The sequence below is a fragment of the Sycon ciliatum genome, chromosome 7 (assembly GCF_964019385.1).
Source record: "Sycon ciliatum chromosome 7, ocSycCili1.1, whole genome shotgun sequence".
Classification (NCBI taxonomy): domain Eukaryota; kingdom Metazoa; phylum Porifera; class Calcarea; order Leucosolenida; family Sycettidae; genus Sycon; species Sycon ciliatum.
In genome coordinates, this window is record NC_088649.1 from 29,920,528 (window position 1) to 29,943,666 (window position 23,139).

At 69.3% G+C, this 23,139-nt stretch overlaps 2 protein-coding genes across 2 annotated transcripts; both read right to left on the reverse strand.

Moving 5' to 3' along the window:
• Window positions 1–15,631: 15,631 nt before the first annotated feature.
• Window positions 15,632–16,066, reverse strand: LOC135821816 (uncharacterized). The gene has a single exon (XM_065334811.1). The coding sequence runs from the start codon at window positions 16,064–16,066 to the stop codon at window positions 15,632–15,634; it is 435 nt and encodes a 144-aa protein (XP_065190883.1).
• Window positions 16,067–22,092: 6,026 nt separating this feature from the next.
• On the reverse strand, window positions 22,093–22,620 carry LOC135821817 (histone H1-beta, late embryonic-like). The gene has a single exon (XM_065334812.1). It carries the CDS (start codon window positions 22,618–22,620, stop codon window positions 22,093–22,095), a length of 528 nt encoding a protein of 175 aa, XP_065190884.1.
• Between the last annotated feature and the right edge of the window lie 519 nt (window positions 22,621–23,139).

The following is a 23,139-nucleotide window of genomic DNA, read 5'->3' on the forward strand; positions in this document are numbered from 1 at the left end:
TCAGACCCGTCGATCAGAGCCGGCGATCAGAGCTGGCGCTCAGATCCGGCGCTCAGAGCCGGGGCTCAAAGCTGAGCGGCCAAGCGAGCGGCCAGGCGACCGGCCAGGCGAGCGGCCAGGCAAGCAGGCGCTCATAGCCGGCGCTTGGAGCCAGAGCTCAGAGCCGGCGCTCAGAGCTCGGGCTTGGAGCCGGCGCTCAGAGCCAGAGCTCATAGCCGGCGCTCGGAGCCAGAGCTCAGAGCCGGCGCTCATAGCTCGGGCTTGGAGCCGGCGCTTAGAGCCGGCGCTCAGAGCCGGCGCTCAGGGCTGGAGCTCTGAGCCGGCGTTCAAAGCCGGCGCTTAAAGCCGGCGCTCAAAGCCGGCGCTCAAAGCCGGCGCTCAAAGCCGAGTGGCCAGCCGAGCGGGCAGGCAAGCGGCCAGGCGAGCGACCAGGCAAGCGGCCAGGCGAGCGGCAAGGTGAGCGGCCAGGCGAGCGGCCTGGCGAGCCGGCGCTCAGAGCCAGCGGTCAGGGCCGGCGCTCAGGGCCGGCGCTCAGAGCCGGCGCTCAGAGCCGGCGCTCAGAGCCGGCGCTCAGAGGCGGCACTAAAAGCCGGCGTTCAGAGCCGGCGCTTAGAGCCGGCGCTCAGAGCCGGCGTTCAAAGCCGGCGATCAAAGAGGAGCGGCCAGGCGAGCGGTCAGGCGAGCGGCCAGGCGAGCGGCCAGGCGAGCGGCCAGGCGAGTGGCCAGGTGAGCCGGCGCTCAGAGCCGGCGCTCAGAGCCTTCGCTCATAGCCGGCGCTGAGAGCCGGCGCTCAGAGCTGAGCGGCCAGCCGAGCGGCCAGGCGAGCGGCCAGGCGAGCGGCCAGGCGTGCCGGCGCTCAGAGCCGGCGCTCAGAGCCGGCGACGGAAGCCTTCGCTCAGAGTCGGCGCTCACAGCCGGCGATCAGAGCCGGCGATCAGAGCCGACGCTCAGATCCGGCGCTTAGAGCCGGGGCTCATAGCTGAGCGGCCAGCCGGGCGGCCAGGCGAGCGGCCAGGCGACCGGCCAGGCGAGCTGCCAGGCGAGCGGCCCGGCAAGCAGGCGCTCATAGCCGGCGCTCGGAGCCGGAGCTCAGAGCCGGCGCTCAGAGCTGGGGCTTGGAGCCGGCGCTCAGAGACGGAGCTCGGAACCGGCGCTCAGGGCCGGAGCTCAGAGCCGGCACTCAGAGCCGGCGTTCGAAGCCGGCGCTTAGAGCCGGCACTCAGAGCCGGCGTTCGAAGCCGGCGCTTAAAGCCGGAGCTCAAACCCGGCGCTCAAAGCCGGCGCTCATAGCCGAGTGGCCAGCCGAGCGGGCAGGCGAGCGACCAGGCGAGCGGCCAGGCGAGCGGCCAGCCGAGCGGCCAGGCGAGCGGCGTTGCGAGCCGGCGCTCAAAGCCAGCGGTCAGGGTCGGCGCTCAGGGCCGGCGCTCAGAGCCGGCGCTCAGAGCCAGCGCTCAGAGCCGGCACTAAGAGCCGGCGCTCAGAGCCGGCGCTCAAAGCCGGCGCTCAAGGACGAGCGGCCAGGCGAGCGGCCAGGCGAGCGGTCAGGCGAGCGGCCAGGCGAGCGGCCAGGCGAGCGGCCAGGCGAGCGGCCAGGCGAGCCGGCGCTCAGAGCCGGCGCTCAGAGCCGGCTCTCAGAGTCTTCGCTCATAGCCGGCGATGAGAGCCGGCGCTCAAAGCTGGCGCTCAAAGCCGGCGCTCAAAGCCGAGCTGCCAGCCGAGCAGCCAGGCGAGCGGCCAGGCGAGCGGCCAGGCGAGCATCCAGGCGAGCGGCCAGGGGAGCGGCCAGGCGAGCGGCCAGGCGAGCGGCCAGGCGAGCGGCCAGAGGAGCGGCCAGGCGAGCGGCCAGGCGAGCTGGCGCTCAGAGCCAGCGCTCAGAGTCGGCGCTCAGGGCCGGCGCTTGGAGCCGGCGTTCAGAGCCGGCGCTCAGAGTTGGCGCTCGAAGCCGGCGCTCAAAGCAGGCGCTCAAAGCCGAGCGGCCAGGCGAGCGGCCAGGCGAGCGGCCAGGCGACCGGCCAGGCGAGCGACCAGGCGAGCCGCCTGACGAGCGGATAGGCGAGCGGCCAATCTAGCGGCCAGACGAGCGGGCAGGCGAGCGACCAGGCGAGCGGCCAGGCAAGCGGCCAGTCGAGCGGCCAGGCATGTGGCCACGCGAGCGGCCAGACGAGCGGTCATTCGAGCGACTGGCACTAGGATCTACCCAGCGGTATGCTAAAACACATAGGGCCACAAGCATAAATAAATTTAGCGCTTAATCGGGTGATCGGAGGAATTTGTTTGGTTGAGTTCGGTAACTCCGCTCTTCTTCCTCGCTCACCGGAGGAATTTCTCTAGTCTCCTCGCGCAACTGGGGAGCACTCCAATGGAGAGAGAAAGGTTTTCACTGAGCGGCTTGCTGTGAGAGGTGCACTGAGACTTGAGGGCACTAACGGCGAATATCAAGACTTTACGGCCACGGAGATGCGGGACTCTGCGCTGGTCGGCTATCCGTTTGGGGGCAAAGCAAACGCGGTCAACATTCTGCTGAAGCGAGCGCGGAGCTGAAGCTGGATTGGTGACTGACGTACCTGCTTACTCCACAACACCGGCGCATAATAATGATGTGCACGTACAAGACTTCGTGTGCATTCAACTCAAATTCGTGTTCCGTCAGCGTCAGTGTCAGCAAGTACATGTAGTACAATTTGTTCCCAAAATGACTTCGGGACAGTCTGGTCATGGTTTTCATTTGTACATATATTGGACTCGTTCTTGCGATAATTTAGCGGCAATTCTAATGTTGTAGCGTTGTTCTCTTGTAATTTCGTGGAACCTGTATTGAGTAAATGAGTTTTATGTTTCATTACATTGTCGACAGGTCTCCTGTGTACCGGTTTTGTGGCACAATGATTATAGCCATTTGTAGTCTCCATTCTTGTAATTTCGTGGAACCTGTATTGAGTAAATGAGTTTTATGTTTCATTACATTGTCGACAGGTCTCCTGTGTACTATAATAATACAAAAGAGAGAGAGAGAGATTGGAAGCTTTGTTACAACTCTGAGTTTCACGTTTTACTACGATCATCAGGCAACCCCCCTGCCTGATGATCGTAGTAATATGCGGAACTCAGAGTTGTAACAAAGCTTCCAATCTCTCTCTTGTGTACAAGGCTCTGCCCTACATGGGTATGGGAGGACTCTTCAGACAGTGCCGCTGAAGCAAACCACTTGACTACAAATTTAATAATAACTAGCAGCACCCCCCAGGGCCGGCCAGCGTTGCCTGGCCGAACGTGGCATGCGGGTGAAGCATGCAAGTACATGAACAGCACACGTGCTCAGCACGTGGTGGTGGCCAGACCGCTGAAGTCCTGGTGCACCGGTGAGGGAGGTTCTTCATGGTTGGAAGGAGAAGGAGGGACGTCTGTTACGCCTTCGGGAGGCTGGTCAGGGTTGTCCATCACCTGGTGGCGGATGAAGCGACTCAAAAAATTCATAAAATTACGAACAAAAGTGCGATGCGCTCTTCACTGCAGATCAGATGCAGAGTGCAGTCAGTGCAGATCTTTTGTATCCTTTTGTTGCAGATGTTTCTATTTGCAGAGAACGGTTCACGTGGTCCGCAGCGCTTGTGCGGCTGCTAGTGCTACCTATGCCATGGCCTAGGCTAGGTGGCTACATGATTCGCACGCTTCGCGTGCTCAGTGCTTCTGCGCGCGGCTGCTACTGCTACTCGTAGATCTACTGATCGTGTCTGCTACGTAGCGCTACCTACACACACACACACGTCACAGGTACAACTAGGCCATATAGGTGCCTCTTCTTTTTGGCCTAGGCTATAACGTGGCATGAACAGCACACGTGCTCAGCACGTGGTGGTGGCTACACGATTCGCACCCTTCGAATTCGCGTGCTCAGTGCTCCTGTGGCTGCTTCCGGCCGCTAGCTACACGATTCGCACCCTTCGCGTGCTCAGTGCTTCTGCGGCCGCTAGCTACACTGTTCGCACGCTTTGCGTGCTCAGACACACGTCACAGGTGCCTCTTCTTTATAAGTAAAGAAAAATCAGGTGACATGACGTTGCCTGAGCCAGCTTTCTCTCCATAAATTACGTCACCAGATTTAGCACTGAATTTCAGGGCTCACAGTTGCGTAGAAAAGCGTCGATTAGATGGGGGCGGTGCACGTGCTCCAAAATGCCAGCTTGGCCAATCAGCAGTCAGCATTTCGTCGCATTTTTGCTCGAAGTAGGGGGTGTTTGAAGGAGTTAGCAGCACTTCAGCCAGGTTCTACGAAGCTGGGACTTGGCCCAGGCACAGATGACAGGTGTTCCAAAAGATTTACCGAAACAAATTTTCATTACTCACACGGGTATGCCAGTGCATATGCGTAAACTTCGTGAGATATAGTACAGCATTCGAAAGGAGTATCCAAAAACGTCTCGGTAAATTTCTTTGCCAGGGTCTCCTGAAAATTTTGAGCCATAGATTGTCCAAATCGACCAAGGGGGAGATGCTCTGTACTGATTTTAGTAACCCCGAGTCCCAGCGGCGCGCAACCGCTTGCGCGAAAATGTGTGAAGATCAAACAACAAGAAAAACGCATGCATGCAGCAGAACAGCAACGCGTGCCGTCGAAGAGAAAATCATTGTGCACAGATTGTTCAGTGCTCTCCTCAGTTCGCCCGCGGCGTTGGTTGCTGTGCTTTCATTCTCGCTGGAGTTCTTGTGGCAGCGCATTTCGCCATCATGGAGGAACTGGCACCCTGGGAAACCTGGTCTTCAGTGGTCCTCGACAAACGCCCGGTGGATTTGCTGGTCCCGTTCACCTCCATCCGATCACCAGCTCCGTGTGGTATCATCATGTTCTCGGCGTTACCTGCCTGGCGAGCTCTGACTCGTTTGTTTGTCTTCTTACCTGTGGAATCATCACGATCGCTCATTGTAGGATCAGCTTTTGGTCGAACATGGCATGTTGTTTTTACTGGGACTAGCACAGGTTGCGTTTCGCCTTCTCCTCCAAAATATCGCGAACATCGGCTCTAAAACTACGAGAACAGGCTACAAGTACAACTCAGGTTCTTTCTCTTTTCTGTTCTGTTTGGATGCGTGGGATGTACACGATCGGTACTCTCTCGGGGTCACGCGACTCACGTGCACCAAACCCGCCCTCGCACGACGCTTTTGTCGATCCTGCATGCCTACTGTGAGCCCTGAATTTGTTTATGGCCCTATGTCACAGTATGTGTCGATACGCATACTGCTGGGTAGATGCGAGTATCAGTTCAAGTGTCTGATGATTGCCTAGCGGCAGGAAGCACAGAGTTCAAGTAATTAGTTAGTACAACCAACCTTAGGCTTAGCGTCATCCGCTGAGTCTGCTATGTACCGTAGTTGGAAGATATGTGGGCGCCGCGCTCGCCCGCACATCAGCTCTCAATACGTGCTACAGCTGGGAGTATAGTAGCTGGAAACGTACCCGTGGCACCATAACTACATTCTTCGCGTTGAGAACGGTTAGCTCTGCTGTCTGTATTTTTTTACTTTTGTGGAAGACGCGCATCTATTTTGTGTCTACATGTATGTATCAGTGTATTGTAGCGTACAGGCCACTTACTTTCAAGTTTCAACACCATTATTTACGAAAGGAAACAGTAGAACTTTGAGGCAATAGTAGAAGGAAAAAAAGCCACACGTGTTGTTCAATTGGAGATTTTGAGTATTACAAGATGGCGGAAGACAAGTGCCGCTACCTGTATGTACCTGTATGTACATTAAATTTCTATTACTAGTCCTCTTTTGCAATGTCAAAAGAGGACTACGTGTGCTGCTGGAATACATATAATGAGACTTCGGATGTAAGGACACTTCGCGTAGGACACGTTCCTGATGTCGCGCCGCGCCGAGGGTCTTTGCAAAGTCGACGGTATATAACAGCTCTTTTTTTGACTGCATACCGTTGTCCGGTCTTGTTCTAAGTTCAGTTTTCACCATGCTCTCTCGTTACTGCATACAGGTATTTCGCCTGTTTGGGAGAAAAGGTTCCACTATTACTCCTTCCCAACTTCTGACAGGTCCCCGTCATGTTCAAACGTAAGCTTGCTATAATTATTGTGTTTCCTTGACTGCATACAAATGTTTTGTTTCTGTGCAGGCAGAGGTTTCCTATTTTCATATTTTGATGGCTACATACAAGTTTCATGGCTTGCTCCCAGGTGAGTTCCCTTCATGAGTGTCTACAGGTGCCTTGTGTTGTTCGCATGTAAGTATCCTATATTACTCTTTCTTGACCTCATACAGGTTTTTGTCTTGTTCGCTGGTGAAGGTGTCCAATTACAACTCGAGACTGCATACAGATTACACGTCCCATTTGCAGCTAAGTAGTTCCTATATGGCTTATGCATGACTGCATATAGTTTTCCCGTCTCCGCACCAGTTAGGATTCCTATATGCTCTTTCTTTTCAACTGAACACAGGTATTTCGTCTGTTTCGCGGAGAAGGATCCTATAATGTCTCCTTCCTGACTGCACTAGGCCTTTGCGGATAATGCCGGTAGAAAATTGGCAAAATTCGGTACTTTTTCTGGTGAGTTTCATGCATGTTTGGTATGTGGATAAAGAAATGGAGAAGAATTCCAGGAATTGCCCGCCGTAATGTTTGTATGATTCTGCCAATTTCACTGTTTTTCGAGCAGAATCTGCCACCTTTTCGAGCATTATCCGCCAATGCATAGCCTGCACACAGGGTCTCGTCATGTTCAAAAGTAAGTGTCTTATAATATGGTATAGTCTTGACTGCTTACAAGTTTCGTTTCTAGTGGGCGCTTAGAAGTACACCATTTCTTATTTCATGGCTCCAAACAGGTTTCTTGTCTTGCTTACAGTTGAGTTCCCTTCATTGACCGTTGTAGATTGTGTCCATGTGTCTTGCCTTGTTCGCATATAAATTTAGTATTTCTCTTTCTTGATTTCATACAGGTAATTTTCTTTTGTTTCCAGTTCGCAGTTTCCGCTCTGAGCGCCGGCTCTGAGCGCCCGCTCTGAGCGCCCGCTCTGTGTGCCGGCTCTGAGCGCCAGCTCTGAGCGCCGGCCCTGAGCGCTGGTTCGCCTGGCCGCTCGCCTGGCCGATCGCCTGGCCGCTCGCCTGGCCGCTCGCCTGCCACTCGCCTGGCCGCTCGCCTGGTTGGTCGCCTGGCCGCTCGCCTTGCCGCTCGGCTGGCCGTTAGGCTTTGAGCGCCGGCTCTGAGCACCGGATTTGAGCGCAGGCTCTGAGCGCCGGCTCGCATGGCCGCTCGCCTGGCCGCTCGCCAGGCCGCTCGCCTGGCCGCTCGGCTGACAGCTCGGCTTTGAGCGCCGGCTCTGAGCGCCGGCTCTGAGCGCCGGCTCTGAGCGCCGGCTCTGAGCGCCGGCTCTGAGCGCCGACACTGAGCGCCGGCTCTGAGCGTCGGCTGTCAGCGCCGGCTGTGAGCGCCGGCTCTAAGCGCCTGCTCTGAGCGCCGGCTCTGAGCGCCTGCTCTGAGCGGCGGATCGCCTGGCCGCTCGCCTGGCCACCCGCCTGGCCGCTCGACTGGCCGCTCGCCAGGTCGCTCGCCTGGCCGCTCGCCTGGCCGCTCGACTGGCCGCTCGGCTGGCTGCTCGTCTTAGAGCGCGGTCTCTGAGCGCCGGCTCGCCTGGCCGCTCGCATGGCCGCTCGCCTGGCCGCTCGCATGGCCGCTCGCCTGGCCGCTCGCCTGGCAATTCGCCTGACCGCTCGGCTCTCAGCGACGGCTCTGAGCACCGGCTCTGAGCGCCGGCTCTGAGCGCCGGCTTTGAGCGCCGGCTCTGAGCGCCGGCTCTGAGCGTCGGCTCTGAGCGCCGGCTCTGAGCGCCGGCTCTGAGCGCCGGTTCGACTGGCCGCTCGCCTGGCCGCTCGCCTGGCCGCTCGCCTGGCCGCTCGCCTGGCGAGCTGACCGACGGTTTTGAGCACCGGGTGTGAGCACCGGCTCTGAGCGCCGGCTCTGAGCGCCGAGCCTGAGCGACGGCCCTGAGGGCAGGCCCGCCTGGCCGCTCGCAACGCCGCTGGCCTGGCCGCTCGCCTGGCCGCTCGCCTGGCCGCTCACCTGGTTGCTCGCCTGACCGCTCGCCTGGCCGCTCGCCTGGCCGTTCGCCTGGCCGTTCGCCTGGCCGCTCGGCTGGCTGTTAGGCTTTGAGCGCCGGCTTTGAAGTCTGGATTTGAGCGCGGGCTCTGAGTGCCGGCTTTTATCGCCGGCTCTGAGCGCCGGCTCTGAGCGCCGGCTCGTTGGCCGCTCGCCTTGCCGCTCGCCTGGCCGCTCGCCTGGCCGCTCGCCTGGCCGCTTGCCTGGCCGCACGCCTGGTCGCTTGCCTGGCCGCTCGCCTGGTCGCTCCCCTGACCGCTCGCCTGGCCGCCCGCCTGGCCGCTCGCCTGGTCGCTCGCCTGACCGCTCGCCTGGCCGCTCGGCTGGCCGCTCCTCTTTGAGCGCCGGCCTTGAGCGCCGGCTCTCCTGGCCGCTCGCCTGGCCGCTAGCCTGGTCGCTCGCTTGGCCGCTCGTCTGGCCGGTCACCTGGCCGCTCGCCTGGCCGCCTGCCTGGCCACTCGCCTGGCCGCTCGTCTGGCCGCTCGTCTGGCCGCTCGTCTGGCCTCTCGCTTGGCCGCTCGCCTGGCCGCTAGGCTGGGCGCTCGGCTTTGAGCGCTGGCTGTGAGCGCCGGCTCTGAGCACCGGCTGTGGGCGCCGGCTCTGAGCGCCGGCTATGAGCGCCGGCTCTGAGCGTCGGCTCGCCTGGTCGCTCGCCTGGCCGCTCGCGTGGCCGCTCGCCTGGCCGCTCGCCTGGCCGCTCGCCTGGCCGCTCGCCTGCCCTCTCGCTTGGCCGCTCGGCTGGCCGCTCGGCTTTGAGCGCCGGCTCTGAGCGCCGGCTCGCCTGGCCGCATGCTGGCCGCTCGCATTGCCGCTCGCCTGGCCGCTCGCCTGGCCGCTCGCATGGCCGCTCGCCTGGCCGCTCGCCTGGCCGCTTGCCTGGCCGCTCACCTGGCCGTTCGCCTGCGTTCGCCGGCTCTGAGCGCCGGCTCTGAGCGCCCGCCCGCCTGGCCGCTCGCAATTCCGCTCGCCTGGCCGCTCGCCCGGCCGCTCGCCTGGCCGCCCGTCTGGTCGCTCGCCTGGCCGCTCGTCTTTGAGCGCCGGCTCTGAGCGCCGGCTCTGAGCGCCGGCTCTGAGCGCCGGCTCTGAACGCCGGCTCTGAGGGCCTACTCTGAGCGCCGGCTTTGAGCGCCGGACCTGAGCGCCCGCTCTGAGCGCCGGCCCGCCTGGCCGCTCGCAATGCCGCTCGCCTGGCCGCTCGCCTGGCCGCTCGCCTTGCCGCTCGCCTCGCCTCTCGCCTGGCAGCTCGCATGGCCGCTCGCCTGGCCGCTCGCCTGGCCGCTTGCCTGGCCGCTCGCCTGGCCGTTCGCCTGCGTTCGCCGGCTCTGAGCGCCGGCTCTGAGCTACCGCCCGCCTGGCCGCTCGCAATGCCGCTCGCCTGGCCGCTCGCCTGGCCGCCCGTCTGGTCGCTCGCCTGGCCGCTCGGCTGGCCGCTCGTCTTTGAGCGCCGGCTTTGAGCGCCGGCTCTGAGCGGCGGCTCTGAGCGCCGGCTCTGAACGCCGCCTCTAAGGGCCTACTCTGAGCGCCGGCTTTCAGCGCCGGCCCGCCTGGCCGCTCGCAATGCCGCTCGCCTGGCCGCTCGCCTGGCCGCTCGCCTGGCCGCCCGCCTGGTCGCTCGCCCGGCCGATCGCCTGGCCGCTCGCATTGCCGCTCGCCTGGCCGCTCGCCTGGCCGCTCGCCTGGCCGCTCGCCGGGCCGCTCGCCTGGCAGCTCGCCTGGCCGCTCGCCTGGCCGCTTGCCTGGCCGCTCGCCTGGTCGCTCGCCTGGCCGCTTGCCTGGTTGCTCGCCTGGCCGCTCGCCTGGCCTCTCGCTTGGCCGCTCGGCTGGCCGCTCGGCTGGCCGCTCGGCTTTGAGCGCCGGCTCTGAGCGTCGGCTCTGAGCGCCGGCTTTCAGCGCCGGCTATGAGCGCCGGCTCTGAAGGACGGTTCTGAGCGCCGGTTCTGAGCGCCGGCTCTGAGCGCCGGCTGTGAGCGCCGGCTCTGAGCGCCTGCTCTGAGCGGCGGCTCGCCTGGCCGCTCGCCTGGCCGCTCGACTGGCCGCTCGCCTGGCCGCTCGCCTGGCCGCTCGCCTGTCCGCTCGCCTGGCCGCTCGGCTGGCTGCTCGTCTTTGAGCGCGGGCTCTGAGCGCGGGCTCTGAGCGCCGGCTCGCCTGGCCGCTCGCATGGCCGCTCGCCTGGCCGCTCGCCTGGCCGTTCGGCTGACCTCTCGGCTCTGAGCGCCGGCTCTGAGCGCCGGCTCCGAGCGCCGGCTCTGAGCGCCGGCTCTGAGCGCCGGTTCTGAGTGTCGTCTCTGAGCGCCGGCTGTGAGTGCCGGCTCGCCTCGCCGCTCGCCTGGCCGCTCGCCTGGCCGCTCGCCTGGCCGCTCGCCTGGCCGCTCGCCTGGCCGCTCGCCGGGCCGTTCGCCTGGCCGCTCACCTTGCAGCTCGGCTGGCCGTTAGGCTTTGAGCGCCGGCTTTGAGGACTGGATTTGAGCGCAGGCTCTGAGCGCCAGCTCTGATCACCGGCTCGCCTGGCCGCTCGCCTGGCCGCTCGCCTGGCCTCTCGCCTGGTCGCTCGCCTGGCCGCTCGTCTGGCCGCTCGCCTGGCCTCTCGCTTGGCCGCTCGCCTGGCCGCTAGGCTGGGCGCTCGGCTTTGAGCGCCGGCTGTGAGCGCCGGCTGTGAGCGCCAACTCTGAGCGCCGGCTCTGAGTGCCGGCTCTGAGCGCCGGCTCGCCTGGCCGCATGCTGGCCGCTCGCATTGCCGCTCGCCTGGCCGCTCGCCTGGCCGCTCGCATGGCCGCTCGCCTGGCCGCTCGCCTGGCCGCTTGCCTGGCCGCTCGCCTGGCCGTTCGCCTGCGTTCGCCGGCTCTGAGCGCCGACCCTGAGCGCCCGCCCGGCTGGCCGCTCGCAATGCCGCTCGCCTGGCCGCTCGCCTTGCCGCTCGCCTGGCCGCCCGTCTGGTCGCTCGCCTGGCCGCTCGGCTGGCCGCTCGTCTTTGAGCGCCGGCTTTGAGCGCGGCTCTGAGCGCCGGCTCTGAGCGCCGGACCTGAGCGCCGGCCCGCCTGGCCGCTCAAAATGCCGCTCGCCTGGCCGCTCGCCTGGCCGCTCGCTTGGCCGCCCGCCTGGTCGCTCGCCCGGCCGCTCGCCTGGCCGCTCGCATTGCCGCTCGCCTGGCCGATCGCCTGGGCGCTCGCCTGGCCGCTCGCCTGGTCGCTCGCCTGGCCGCTCGCCTGGCCGCTCGCCTTGCCGCTCGGCTGGCCGTTAGGCTTTGAGCGCCGGCTCTGAGCACCGGATTTGAGCGCAGGCTCTGAGCGCCGGCTCTGAGCGCCGGCTTGCCTGGCCGCTCGCCTGGCCGCTCGCCAGGCCGCTCGTCTGGCCGCTCGGCTGACCGCTCGGCTTTGAGCGCCGACTCTGAGCGCCGGCTCTGAGCGACGGCTCTGAGCGCCGGCTCTGAGCGCCGGCTGTCAGCGCCGGCTGTGAGCGCCGGCTCTAAGCGCCTGCTCTGAGGGCCGGCTCTGAGCGCCTGCTCTGAGTGGCGGCTCGCCTGGCCACTCGCCTGGCCGCTCGCCTGGCCGCTCGCCTGGCCAATCGACTGGCCGCTCGCCTGGTCGCTCGCCTGGCCGCTCGCCTGGCCGCTCGCCTTGCCGCTCGGCTGACGGCTCGGCTCTGAGCGACGGCTCTAAACGCCGGCTCTGAGCGTCGGCTGTCAGCGCCGGCTGTGAGCGCCGGCTCTAAGCGCCTGCTCTGAGCGCCGGCTCTGAGCGCCAGCTCTGAGCGGCGGCTCGCCTGGCCACTCGCCTGGCCGCTCGCCTGGCCGCTCGCCTGGCCGCTCGCCTGGCCGCTCGCCTTGCCGCTCGGCTGGCTGCTCGTCTTTGAGCGCGGGCTCTGAGCGCCGGCTCTGAGCGCCGGCTCGCCTGGCCGCTCGCATGGCCGCTCGCCTGGCCGCTCGCCTGGCCGTTCGGCTGACCGCTCGGCTCTGAGCGCCGGCTCTGAGCGCCGGCTCTGAGCGCAAACTCTGAGCGCCGGCTCTGAGCGCCGGCTCTGAACTTCGGCTCTGAGCGCCGGCTCGCCTGGCCGCTCGCCTGGCCGCTCGCCTGGCCGCTCGCCTGGCCGCTCGCCTGGCCTCTCGCCTGGTCGCTCGCCTGGCTGCTCGTCTGGCCGTTCGCCTGGCCTCTCGCTTGGCCGCTCGCCTGGCCGCTAGGCTAGGCGCTCGGCTTTGAGCGCCGGCTGTGAGCGCCGGCTGTGAGTGCCAACTCTGAGCGCCGGCTCTGAGCGCCGGCTCTGAGCGCCGGCTCTGTGCGCCGGCTCTGAGCGCCGGCTTGCCTGCTGGACGCTCGCATTGCCGCTCGCCTGGCCGCTCGCCTGGCCGCTCGCATGGCCGCTCGCCGCTCGCCTGGCCGCTCGCCTGGCCGCTCGTCTGGCCGTTCGCCTGGCCTCTCGCCTGGCCGCTAGGCTGGGCGCTCGGCTTTGAGCGCCGGCTGTGAGCGCCGGCTGTGAGCGCCGACTCTGAGTGCCGGCTCTGAGCGCAGGCTCGCCTGGCCGCATGCTGGCCGCTCGCATTGCCGCTCGCCTGGCCGCTCGCCTGGCCGCTCGCATGGCCGCTCGCCTGGCCGCTCGCCTGGCCGCTTGCCTGGCCGCTCGCCTGGCCGTTCGCCTGGCCGTTCGCCTGCGTTCGCCGGCTCTGAGCGCCGACTCTGAGCGCCCGCCTGCCTGGCCGCTCACAATGCCGCTCGCCTGGCCGCTCGCCTGGCCGCTCGCCTGGCCGCCCGTCTGGTCGCTCGCCTGGCCGCTCGGCTGGCCGCTCGTCTTTGAGCGCCGGCTTTGAGCGCCGGCTCTGAGCGCCGGCTCTGAGCGCCGGCTCTGAGCGCCGGCTCTGAGGGCCTACTCTGAGCGCCGGCTTTGAGCGCCGGGCCTGAGCGCCGGCTCTGAGCCCTGGCCCGCCTGGCCGCTCGCAATGCCGCTCGCCTGGCCGCTCGTTGGCCGCCCGCCTGGTCGCTCGCCCGGCCGCTCGCCTGGCCGCTCGCATTGCCGCTCGCCTTGCCGATCGCCTGGCCGCTCGCCTGGCCGCTCGCCTGGCCGCTCGCCTGGCCGCTCGCCTGGCCGCTCGCCTGGCCGCTCGCTTGGTCGCTCGCCTGGCCGCTCGCCTGGCCGCTCGCCTGGCCGCTCGCCTGGCCGCTCGCCTGGTCTCTCGCTTGGCCGCTCGGCTGGCCGCTCGGCTTTGAGCGCCGGCTCGCCAGGCCGCATGCTGGCCGCTCGCATTGCCGCTCGCCTGGCCGCTCGCATGGCCGCTCGCATGGCCGCTCGCCTGGCCGCTCGCCTGGCCGCTTGCCTGGCCGCTCACCTGGCCGTTCGCCTGCGTTTGCCGGCTCTGAGCGCCCGCCCGCCTGGCCGCTCGCAATGCCGCTCGCCTGGCCGCTCGCCCGGCCGCTCGCCTGGCCGCCCGTCTGGTCGCTCGCCTGGCCGTTAGGCTGGCCGCTCGTCTTTGAGCGCCGGCTTTGAGCGCCGGCTCTGAGCGCCGGCTCTGAACGCCGGCTCTGAGGGCCTACTCTGAGCGCCGGCTTTGAGCGCCGGACCTGAGCGCCCGCTCTGAGCGCCGGCCCGCCTGGCCGCTCGCAATGCCGCTCGCCTGGCCGCTCGCCTCGCCGCTCGCCTTGCCGCTCGCCTGGCCGCTCGCCTGGCAGCTCGCATGGCCGCTCGCCTGGCCGCTCGCCTGGCCGCTCGCCTGGCCGTTCGCCTGCGTTCGCCGGCTCTGAGCGCCCGCCCGCCTGGCCGCTCGCAATGCCGCTCGCCTGGCCGCTCGCCTGGCCACTCGCCTGGCCGCCCGTCTGGTCGCTCGCCTGGCCGCTCGGCTGGCCGCTCGTCTTTGAGCGCCGGCTTTGAGCGCCGGCTCTGAGCGCCGGCTCTGAGCGCCGGCTCTGAACGCCGGCTCTAAGGGCCTACTCTGAGCGCCGGCTTTGAGCGCCGGACCTGAGCGCCGGCCCGCCTGGCCGCTCGCAATGCCGCTCGCCTGGCCGCTCGCCTGGCCGCTCGCCTGGCCGCCCGCCTGGTCGCTCGCCCGGCCGCTCACCTGGCCGCTCGCATTGCCGCTCGCCTGGCCGATCGCCTGGCTGCTCGCCTGGCCGCTCGCCGGGCCGCTCGCCTGGCCGCTCGCCTGGTCGCTCGCCTGGCCGCTTGCCTGGCCGCTCGCCTGGCCGCTCGCCTGGCCTCTCGCTTGGCCGCTCGGCTGGCCGCTCGGCTGGCCGCTCGGCTGGCCGCTCGGCTTTGAGCGCCGGCTCTGAGCGTCGGCTCTGAGTGCCGGCTTTCAGCGCCGGCTATGAGCGCCGTATCTGAGCGCCGGTTCTGAGCGCCGGCTCTGAGCGCCGGCTCTGAGCGCCGGCTCTGAGGGCCGGCTCTGAGCGCCGGCTCTGAGCGCCGGCTGTGAGCGCCGGCTCTAAGCGCCTGCTCTGAGCGCCGGCTCTGAGCGCCTGCTCTGAGCGGCGGCTCGCCTGGCCGCTCGCCTGGCCGCTCGACTGGCCGCTCGCCTGGCCGCTCGCCTGGCCGCTCGCCTGTCCGCTCACCTGGCCGCTCGGCTGGCTGCTCGTCTTTGAGCGCGGGCTCTGAGCGTCGGCTCTGAGCGCCGGCTCGCCTGGCCGCTCGCATGGCCGCTCGCCTGGCCGCTCGCCAGGCCGTTCGGCTGACCGCTCGGCTCTGAGCGCCGGCTCTGAGCGCCGGCTCCGAGCGCCGGCTCTGAGCGCCGGCTCTGAGCGCCGGCTCTGAGTGTCGTCTCTGAGCGCCGGCTCTGAGTGCCGCTCGCCTCGCCGCTCGCCTGGCCGCTCGCCTGGCCGCTCGCTTGGCCGCTCGCCTGGCCGCTCGCCGGGCCGTTCGCCTGGCCGCTCACCTTGCAGCTCGGCTGGCCGTTAGGCTTTGAGCGCCGGCTTTGAGGACTGGATTTGAGCGCAGGCTCTGAGCGCCAGCTCTGATCACCGGCTCGCCTGGCCGCTCGCCTGGCCGCTCGCCTGGCCTCTCACCTTGTCGCTCGCCTGGCCGCTCGCCCGGCCGCTTGAAGGACGGTTCTGAGCGCCGGTTCTGAGCGCCGGCTCTGAGCGCCGGCTGTGAGCGCCGGCTCTAAGCGCCTGCTCTGAGCGCCGGCTCTGAGCGCCTGCTCTGAGCGGCGGCTCGCCTGGCCGCTCGCCTGGCCGCTCGACTGGCCGCTCGCCTGGCCGCTCGCCTGGCCGCTCGCCTGTCCGCTCGCCTGGCCGCTCGGCTGGCTGCTCGTCTTTGAGCGCGGGCTCTGAGCGTCGGCTCTGAGCGCCGGCTCGCCTGGCCGCTCGCATAGCCGCTCGCCTGGCCGCTCGCCAGGCCGTTCGGCTGACCGCTCGGCTCTGAGCGCCGGCTCTGAGCGCCGGCTCCGAGCGCCGGCTCTGAGCGCCGGCTCTGAGCGCCGGCTCTGAGTGTCGTCTCTGAGCGCCGGCTCTGAGTGCCGCTCGCCTCGCCGCTCGCCTGGCCGCTCGCCTGGCCGCTCGCTTGGCCGCTCGCCTGGCCGCTCGCCGGGCCGTTCGCCTGGCCGCTCACCTTGCAGCTCGGCTGGCCGTTAGGCTTTGAGCGCCGGCTTTGAGGACTGGATTTGAGCGCAGGCTCTGAGCGCCAGCTCTGATCACCGGCTCGCCTGGCCGCTCGCCTGGCCGCTCGCCTGGCCTCTCACCTTGTCGCTCGCCTGGCCGCTCGCCCGGCCGCTTGAAGGACGGTTCTGAGCGCCGGTTCTGAGCGCCGGCTCTGAGCGCCGGCTCTAAGCGCCTGCTCTGAGCGCCGGCTCTGAGCGCCTGCTCTGAGCGGCGGCTCGCCTGGCCCCTCGCCTGGCCGCTCGACTGGCCGCTCGCCTGGCCGCTCGCCTGGCCGCTCGCCTGTCCGCTCGCCTGGCCGCCTGGCCGCTCGGCTGGCTGCTCGTCTTTGAGCGCGGGCTCTGAGCGCGGGCTCTGAGCGCCGGCTCGCCTGGCCGCTCGCATGGCCGCTCGCCTGGCCGCTCGCCTGGCCGTTCGGCTGACCGCTCGGCTCTGAGCGCCGGCTCTGAGCGCCGGCTCCGAGCGCCGGCTCTGAGCGCCGGCTCTGAGCGCCGGCTCTGAGTGTCGTCTCTGAGCGCCGGCTGTGAGTGCCGGCTCGCCTCGCCGCTCGCCTGGCCGCTCGCCTGGCCGCTCGCCTGGCCGCTCGCCGGGCCGTTCGCCTGGCCGCTCACCTTGCAGCTCGGCTGGCCGTTAGGCTTTGAGCGCCGGCTTTGAGGACTGGATTTGAGCGCAGGCTCTGAGCGCCAGCTCTGATCACCGGCTCGCCTGGCCGCTCGCCTGGCCGCTCGCCTGGCCTCTCGCCTGGTCGCTCGCCTGGCCGCTCGTCTGGCCGCTCGCCTGGCCTCTCGATTGGCCGCTCGCCTGGCCGCTAGGCTGGGCGCTCGGCTTTGAGCGCCGGCTGTGAGCGCCAACTCTGAGCGCCGGCTCTGAGTGCCGGCTCTGAGCGCCGGCTCGCCTGGCCGCATGCTGGCCGCTCGCATTGCCGCTCGCCTGGCCGCTCGCCTGGCCGCTCGCATGGCCGCTCGCCTGGCCGCTCGCCTGGCCGCTCGCCTGGCCGCTTGCCTGGCCGCTCGCCTGGCCGTTCGCCTGCGTTCGCCGGCTCTGAGCGCCGACCCTGAGCGCCCGCCCGCCTGGCCGCTCGCAATGCCGCTCGCCTGGCCGCTCGCCTGGCCGCTCGCCTAGCCGCCCGTCTGGTCGCTCGCCTGGCCGCTCGGCTGGCCGCTCGTCTTTGAGCGCCGGCTTTGAGCGCGGCTCTGAGCGCCGGCTCTGAGCGCCGGACCTGAGCGCCGGCCCGCCTGGCTGCTCAAAATGCCGCTCGCCTGGCCGCTCGCCTGGCCGCTCGCTTGGCCGCCCGCCTGGTCGCTCGCCCGGCCGCTCGCCTGGCCGCTCGCATTGCCGCTCGCCTGGCCGATCGCCTGTGCGCTCGCCTGGCCGCTCGCCTGGTCGCTCGCCTGGCCGCTCGCCTGGCCGCTCGCCTTGCCGCTCGGCTGGCCGTTAGGCTTTGAGCGCCGGCTCTGAGCACCGGATTTGAGCGCAGGCTCTGAGCGCCGGCTCTGAGCGCCGGCTTGCCTGGCCGCTCGCCTGGCTGCTCGCCAGGCCGCTCGTCTGGCCGCTCGGCTGACCGCTCGGCTTTGAGCGCCGACTCTGAGCGCCGGCTCTGATCGACGGCTCTGAGCGCCGGCTGTGAGCGCCGGCTCTAAGCGCCTGCTCTGAGCGCCGGCTCTGAGCGCCTGCTCTGAGTGGCGGCTCACCTGGCCACTCGCCTGGCCGCTCGCCTGGCCGCTCGCCTGGCCAATCGACTGGCCGCTCGCCTGGTCGCTCGCCTGGCCGCTCGCCTGGCCGCTCGCCTTGCCGCTCGGCTGACCGCTCGGCTCTGAGCGACGGCTCTAAACGCCGGCTCTGAGCGTCGGCTGTCAGCGCCGGCTGTGAGCGCCGGCTCTAAGCGCCTGCTCTGAGCGCCGGCTCTGAGCGCCAGCTCTGAGCGGCGGCTCGCCTGGCCACTCGCCTGGCCGCTCGCCTGGCCGCTCGCCTGGCCGCTCGCCTGGCCGCTCGCCTGGCCGCTCGTCTTGCCGCTCGGCTGGCTGCTCGTCTTTGAGCGCGGGCTCTGAGCGCCGGCTCTGAGCGCCGGCTCGCCTGGCCGCTCGCATGGCCGCTCGCCTGGCCGCTCGCCTGGCCGTTCGGCTGACCGCTCGGCTTTGAGCGCCGGCTCTGAGCGCCGGCTCTGAGCGCCGGCTCTGAGCGCCGGCTCTGAGCGCAAACTCTGAGCGCCGGCTCTGAGCGCCGGCTCTGAACTTCGGCTCTGAGCGCCGGCTCGCCTGGCCGCTCGCCTGGCCGCTCGCCTGGCCGCTCGCCTGACCGCTCGCCTGGCCGCTCGCCTGGCCTCTCGCCTGGTCGCTCGCCTGGCCGTTCGCCTGGCCTCTCGCTTGGCCGCTCGCCTGGCCGCTAGGCTAGGCGCTCGGCTTTGAGCGCCGGCTGTGAGCGCCGGCTGTGAGCGCCAACTCTGAGCGCCGGCTCTGAGCGCCGGCTCTGTGCGCCGGCTCTGAGCGCCGGCTTGCCTGCTGGCCGCTCGCATTGCCGCTCGCCTGGCCGCTCGCCTGGCCGGTCGCATGGCCGCTCGCCTGGCCGCTCGCCTGGCCGCTCGCCTGGCCGCTCGTCTGGCCGTTCGCCTGGCCTCTCGCCTGGCCGCTAGGCTGGGCGCTCGGCTTTGAGCGCCGGCTGTGAGCGCCGGCTGTGAGCGCCAACTCTGAGCGCCGGCTCCTAGTGCCGGCTCTGAGCGCCGGCTCGCCTGGCCGCATGCTGGCCGCATTGCCGCTCGCCTGGCCGCTCGCCTGGCCGCTCGCATGTCCGCTCGCCTGGCCGCTCGCCTGGCCGCTTGCCTGGCCGCTCGCCTGGCCGTTCGCCTGGCCGTTCGCCTGCGTTCGCCGGCTCTGAGCGCCGACTCTGAGCGCCCGCCCGCCTGGCCGCTCACAATGCCGCTCGCCTGGCCGCTCGCCTAGCCGCCCGTCTGGTCGCTCGCCTGGCCGCTCGGCTGGCCGCTCGTCTTTGAGCGCCGGCTTTGAGCGCCGGCTCTGAGCGCCGGCTCTGAGCGCCGGCTCTGAGGGCCTACTCTGAGCGCCGGCTTGGCTGGCCGTTAGGCTTTGAGCGCCGGCTTTGAGCACTGGATTTGAGCGCAGGCTCTGAGCGCCGGCTCTGATCGCCGGCTCCGAGCGCTGGCCCTAAGCGCCGGCTTTGAGCGCCGGCTTTGAGCGCCGGCTCGCCTGTCCGCTCGCCTTGCCGTTCGCCTGGCTGCCCCCCTGGCCGCTCGCCTGGCCGCTCGGCTGGCCGCTCGCCTGGCCCCTCGCCTGGCCGCTTGCCTGGTCGTTCGCCTGGCCGCTCGGCTGGCCGCTCGTCTTTGAGCGCCGGCTCTAAGTGCCGGCTCTGAGCGCCGGCCCGCCTTGCCGCTCGCAATGCCGATCGCCTGGCCGCTCGCCTGGCCGCTCGCCTGGCTGTTCGCCTGGCCGCTCGGCTGGCCGCTCGGTTTTGAGCGCCGGCTCGCCTGGCCGCGCGCCTGGCCGCTCGCCTGCCCGCTCGCCTGGCCGCTCGCCTGGCCGCTTGGCTTTGAGCGCCGGCTCTGAAGGCCGGCTGCGAGAGCCGGCTGTGAGCGCCGGCTGTGGCCGCCGGCTCTGAGCGCCGGCTCTGTGCGCCTGCTCTGAGCGCCGGCTCGCCTGGCCGCTCGCATTGCCGCCCGCTTGCCCGTTCGCATTGCCGCTCGCCTGGCCGCTCGCCTGGCCGCTCGCCTGGCCGCTCGCCTGGCCGCTCGCCTGGCCGCTCGCCTGGCCGCTTGCCTGGTCGCTCGGATGGCCGGTCGTCTTTGAGCGCCGACTCTGAACACTGGCTCTGAGCGCCGGACCTGAGCGCTGGGCGCCGGCCTGACCGCTCGCCTGACCCCTTAGCTTCGAGCGCCGGCTCTGAAGGCCGGCTGTAAGCGCCGGCTGTGAGCGCCGGCTCTGAGCGTCGGCTTTGTGCGCCTGCTCTGAGCGCCGGCTGGCCTGGCCGCTCATATTACCGCTCGCCTGGCCGCTCGCCTGGCCGCTCGCCTGGCCGCTCTCCTGGCCGCTCGCCATGCCGTTCGGCTGGCCGTTAGGCTTTGAGCGCCGGCTTTGAGCACTGGATTTGAGCGCAGGCTCTGAGCGCCGGCTCTGATCGCCGGCTCCGAGCGCAGGCCCTAAGCGCCGGCTCTGAGCACCGGCTTTGAGCGCCGGCTGTGGCCGCCGGCTCTGAGCGCCGGCTCTGTGCGCCTGCTCTGAGCGCCGGCTCGCCTGGCCGCTCGCATTGCCGCCCGCTTGCCCGTTCGCATTGCCGCTCGCCTGGCCGCTCGCCTGTCCGCTCGACTGGCCGCTCGCCTGGCCGCTCGCCTGGCCGCTTGGCTTTGAGCGCCGGCTCCGAAGGCCGGCTGTGAGCGTCGGCTCTGTGCGCCTGCTCTGAGCGCCGGCTCGCCTGGCCGCTCGCATTGCCGCCCGCCTGCCCGCTCGCATTGCCGCTCGCCTGGCCGCTCGCCTGTCCGTTCGACAGGCTGCTCGCCCGGCTGCTCGCCTTGCCGCTCGGCTGGCCGTTAGGCTTTGAGCGCCGGCTCTGAGCACCGGCTCTGAGCGCCGGCTTTGAGCGCCGGCTCGCCTAGCCGCTCGCCTTGCCGCTCGCCTGGCCACTCGCCTGGACGCTCGCCTGGCCGCTCGCCTGGCCGCTCGCTTGGCCGCTCGCCTGGCCGCTCGCCTGGCCGCTCGCCTGGCCGCTCTCCTGGCCGCTCGCCCGGCCGCTTGCCTGGTCGCAGGCCTGGTCGTTCGCCTGTCTTTGAGCGCCGGCTCTGAACGCCGGCTCTGAGCGCCGGACCTGAGCGCTGGCTCTGGGCGCCGGCCCGCCTGGCCGCTCGCCTGGCCCCTTGGCTTCGAGCGCCGGCTCAGAAGGCCGGCTGTAAGCGCCGGCTGTTAGCTCCGGCTCTGAGCGCCTGCTCTGAGCGCCGGCTTGCCTGGCCGCTCATATTACCGCTCGCCTGGCCGCTCGCCTGGCCGGTCGCCTGGCCGCTCTCCTGGCCGCTCGCCTGGCCGCTCGCCTGGCCGCTCGCCATGCCGCTCGGCTGGCCGTTAGGCTGTGAGCGCCGGCTTTGAGCACCGGATTTGAGCGCAGGCTCTGAGCGCCGGCTCTGATCGCCGGCTCTGAGCGCCGGCCCTGAGCGCCGGCTCTGAGCGCCGGCTTTGAGCGCCGGATTTGAGCGCCGGCTCGCCTGTCCGCTCGCCTTGCCGTTCGCCTGGCTGCCCGCCTGGCTACTCGCCTGGCCGCTCGCCTGGCCGCTCGCCTGGCCGCTCGCCTGGCCGCTCGCCTGGCCGCTCGCCTGGCCGCTCGCCTGGCCCCTCGCCTGGCCGCTCGCCTGGCCGCTCGCCTGGTCGCTCGCCTGGCCGCTCGCCTGGCTGTTCGTCTGGCCGCTCGGCTGAGCGCCGGCTCTGAGCGCCGGCTCTGAGCGCCGGCTCTGAGCGCCGGCTCTGAACGCCAGCTCGCCTGGCCGCTCGCCTGGCCGCTTGCCTGGCCGCTCGGCTGACCGCTCGGCTTTGAGCGCCGGCTCTGACCACCGGCTCTGAGTGCGGCTCTGAGCGCCGGCTCTGAGCGCCGGGTCTGAGCGTCTGCTCTGAGCGCCCGCTATGAGCACCGGCTCGCCTGGCCGCTCGCCTGGCCGCTCGCCTGGCCGCTCGCCTGGCCGCTCGCCTGGACGCTCGCCTGGCCGCTAGCCTGGCCGCTCGCCTGGCTGTTCGTCTGGCCGCTCGGCTGGCCGTTAGGCTTTGAGCGCCGGCTTAGAACACTGGACTTGAGCGCAGGCTCTGAGCGCCGGCTCTGAGCACCGGCTCTGAGCGCCGGCATTGAGCGCCGGCTCGCCTGGCCGCTCGCCTTGCCGCTCGCCTAGCCGCTCGCCTGGCCGCTCGCCTGGCCGCTCGCCTGGCCGCTCACCTGGCCGCTCGCATGGCCGCTCGCCGGGCCGCTCGCCTGGCCGCTCGCCTGGCCGCTCGCCTGGCCGCTCGCCTGGCCGCTCGCCTGGCCGCTCGCCTGGCCGCTCGCCTGGCCGCTTGCCTGGTTGCTCGGCTGGCCGGTCGTCTTTGAGCGCCGGCTCTGAACGCCGGCTCTGAGCGCCGGACCTGCGCGCCGGCCCGCCTGGCCGCTCGCCTGACCCCTTAGCTTCGAGCGCCGGCTCTGAAGGCCGGCTGTAAGCTCCGGCTGTGAGCGCCGGCTCTAAGCGTCGGCTTTGTGCGCCTGCTCGGAGCGTCGGCTTGCCTGGCCGCTCATATTACCGCTCGCCTGGCCGCTCGCCTGGCCGCTCGCCAGGCCGCTCTCCTGGCCGCTCGCCATGCCGCTCGGCTGGCCGTTAGGCTTTGAGCGCCGGCTTTGAGCACTGGATTTGAGCGCAGGCTCTGAGCGCCGGCTCTGATCGCCGGCTCCGAGCGCTGGCCCTAAGCGCCGGCTCTGAGCGCCGGCTTTGAGCGCCGGCTTTGAGCGCCGGCTCGCCTGTCCGCTGGCCTTGCCGTTCGCCTGGCTGCCCGCCTGGCCGCTCGCCTGGCCGCTCGCCTGGCCCCTCGCCTGGCCGCTTGCCTGGTCGTTCGCCTGGCCGCTCGGCTGGCCGCTCGTCTTTGAGCGCCGGCTCTAAGTGCCGGCTCTGAGCGCCGGCCCGCCTTGCCGCTCGCAATGCCGATCGCCTGGCCGCTCGCCTGGCCGCTCGCCTGGCTGTTCGCCTGGCCGCTCGGCTGGCCGCTCGGCTTTGAGCGCTGGCTCGCCTGGCCGCGCGCCTGGCCGCTCGCCTGCCCGCTTGCCTTGCCGCTCGCCTGGCCGCTTTGCTTTGAGCGCCGGCTCTGAAGGCCGGCTGCGAGCGCCGGCTGTGAGCGCCGGCTGTGGCCGCCGGCTCTGAGCGCCGGCTCTGTGCGCCTGCTCTGAGCGCCGGCTCGCCTGGCCGCTCGCATTGCCGCCCGCTTGCCCGTTCGCATTGCCGCTCGCCTGGCCGCTCGCCTGGCCGGTCGCCTGGCCGCTCGCCTGGCCGCTCGCCTGGCCGCTCGCCTGGCCGCTCGCCTGGCCCCTCGCCTGACCGCTTGCCTGGTCGTTCGCCTGGCCGCTCGGCTGGCCGCTCGTCTTTGAGCGCCGGCTCTAAGTGCCGGCTCTGAGCGCCGGCCCGCCTTGCCGCTCGCAATGCCGCTCGCCTGGCCGCTCGCCTGGCCACTCGCCTGGCTGTTCGCCTGGCCGCTCGGCTGGCCGCTCGGCTTTAAGCGCCGGCTTTGAGCGCCGGCTCGCCTGGCCGCGCGCCTGGCCGCTCGCCTGGCCGCTTGGCTTTGAGCGCGGGCTCTGAAGGCCGGCTGCGAGCGCCGGCTGTGACCGCCGGCTCTGAGCTCCGGCTCTGTGCGCCTGCTCTGAGCGCCGGCTCGCCTTGCCGCTCGCATTGCCGCCCGCCGACTCTGAGCGCCGGACCTGAGAGCTGGCTCTGAGCGCCGGCCCGCCTGGCCGCTCTCAAT

Coding starts and splice junctions, on each gene's coding strand:
- LOC135821816 (XM_065334811.1), bottom strand. CDS start 16,066: ATGCGAGCGGCCAGGCGAGCCGGCGCTCAGAGCCCGCGCTCAGAGCCC.
- LOC135821817 (XM_065334812.1), bottom strand. CDS start 22,620: ATGCGAACGGGCAAGCGGGCGGCAATGCGAGCGGCCAGGCGAGCCGGC.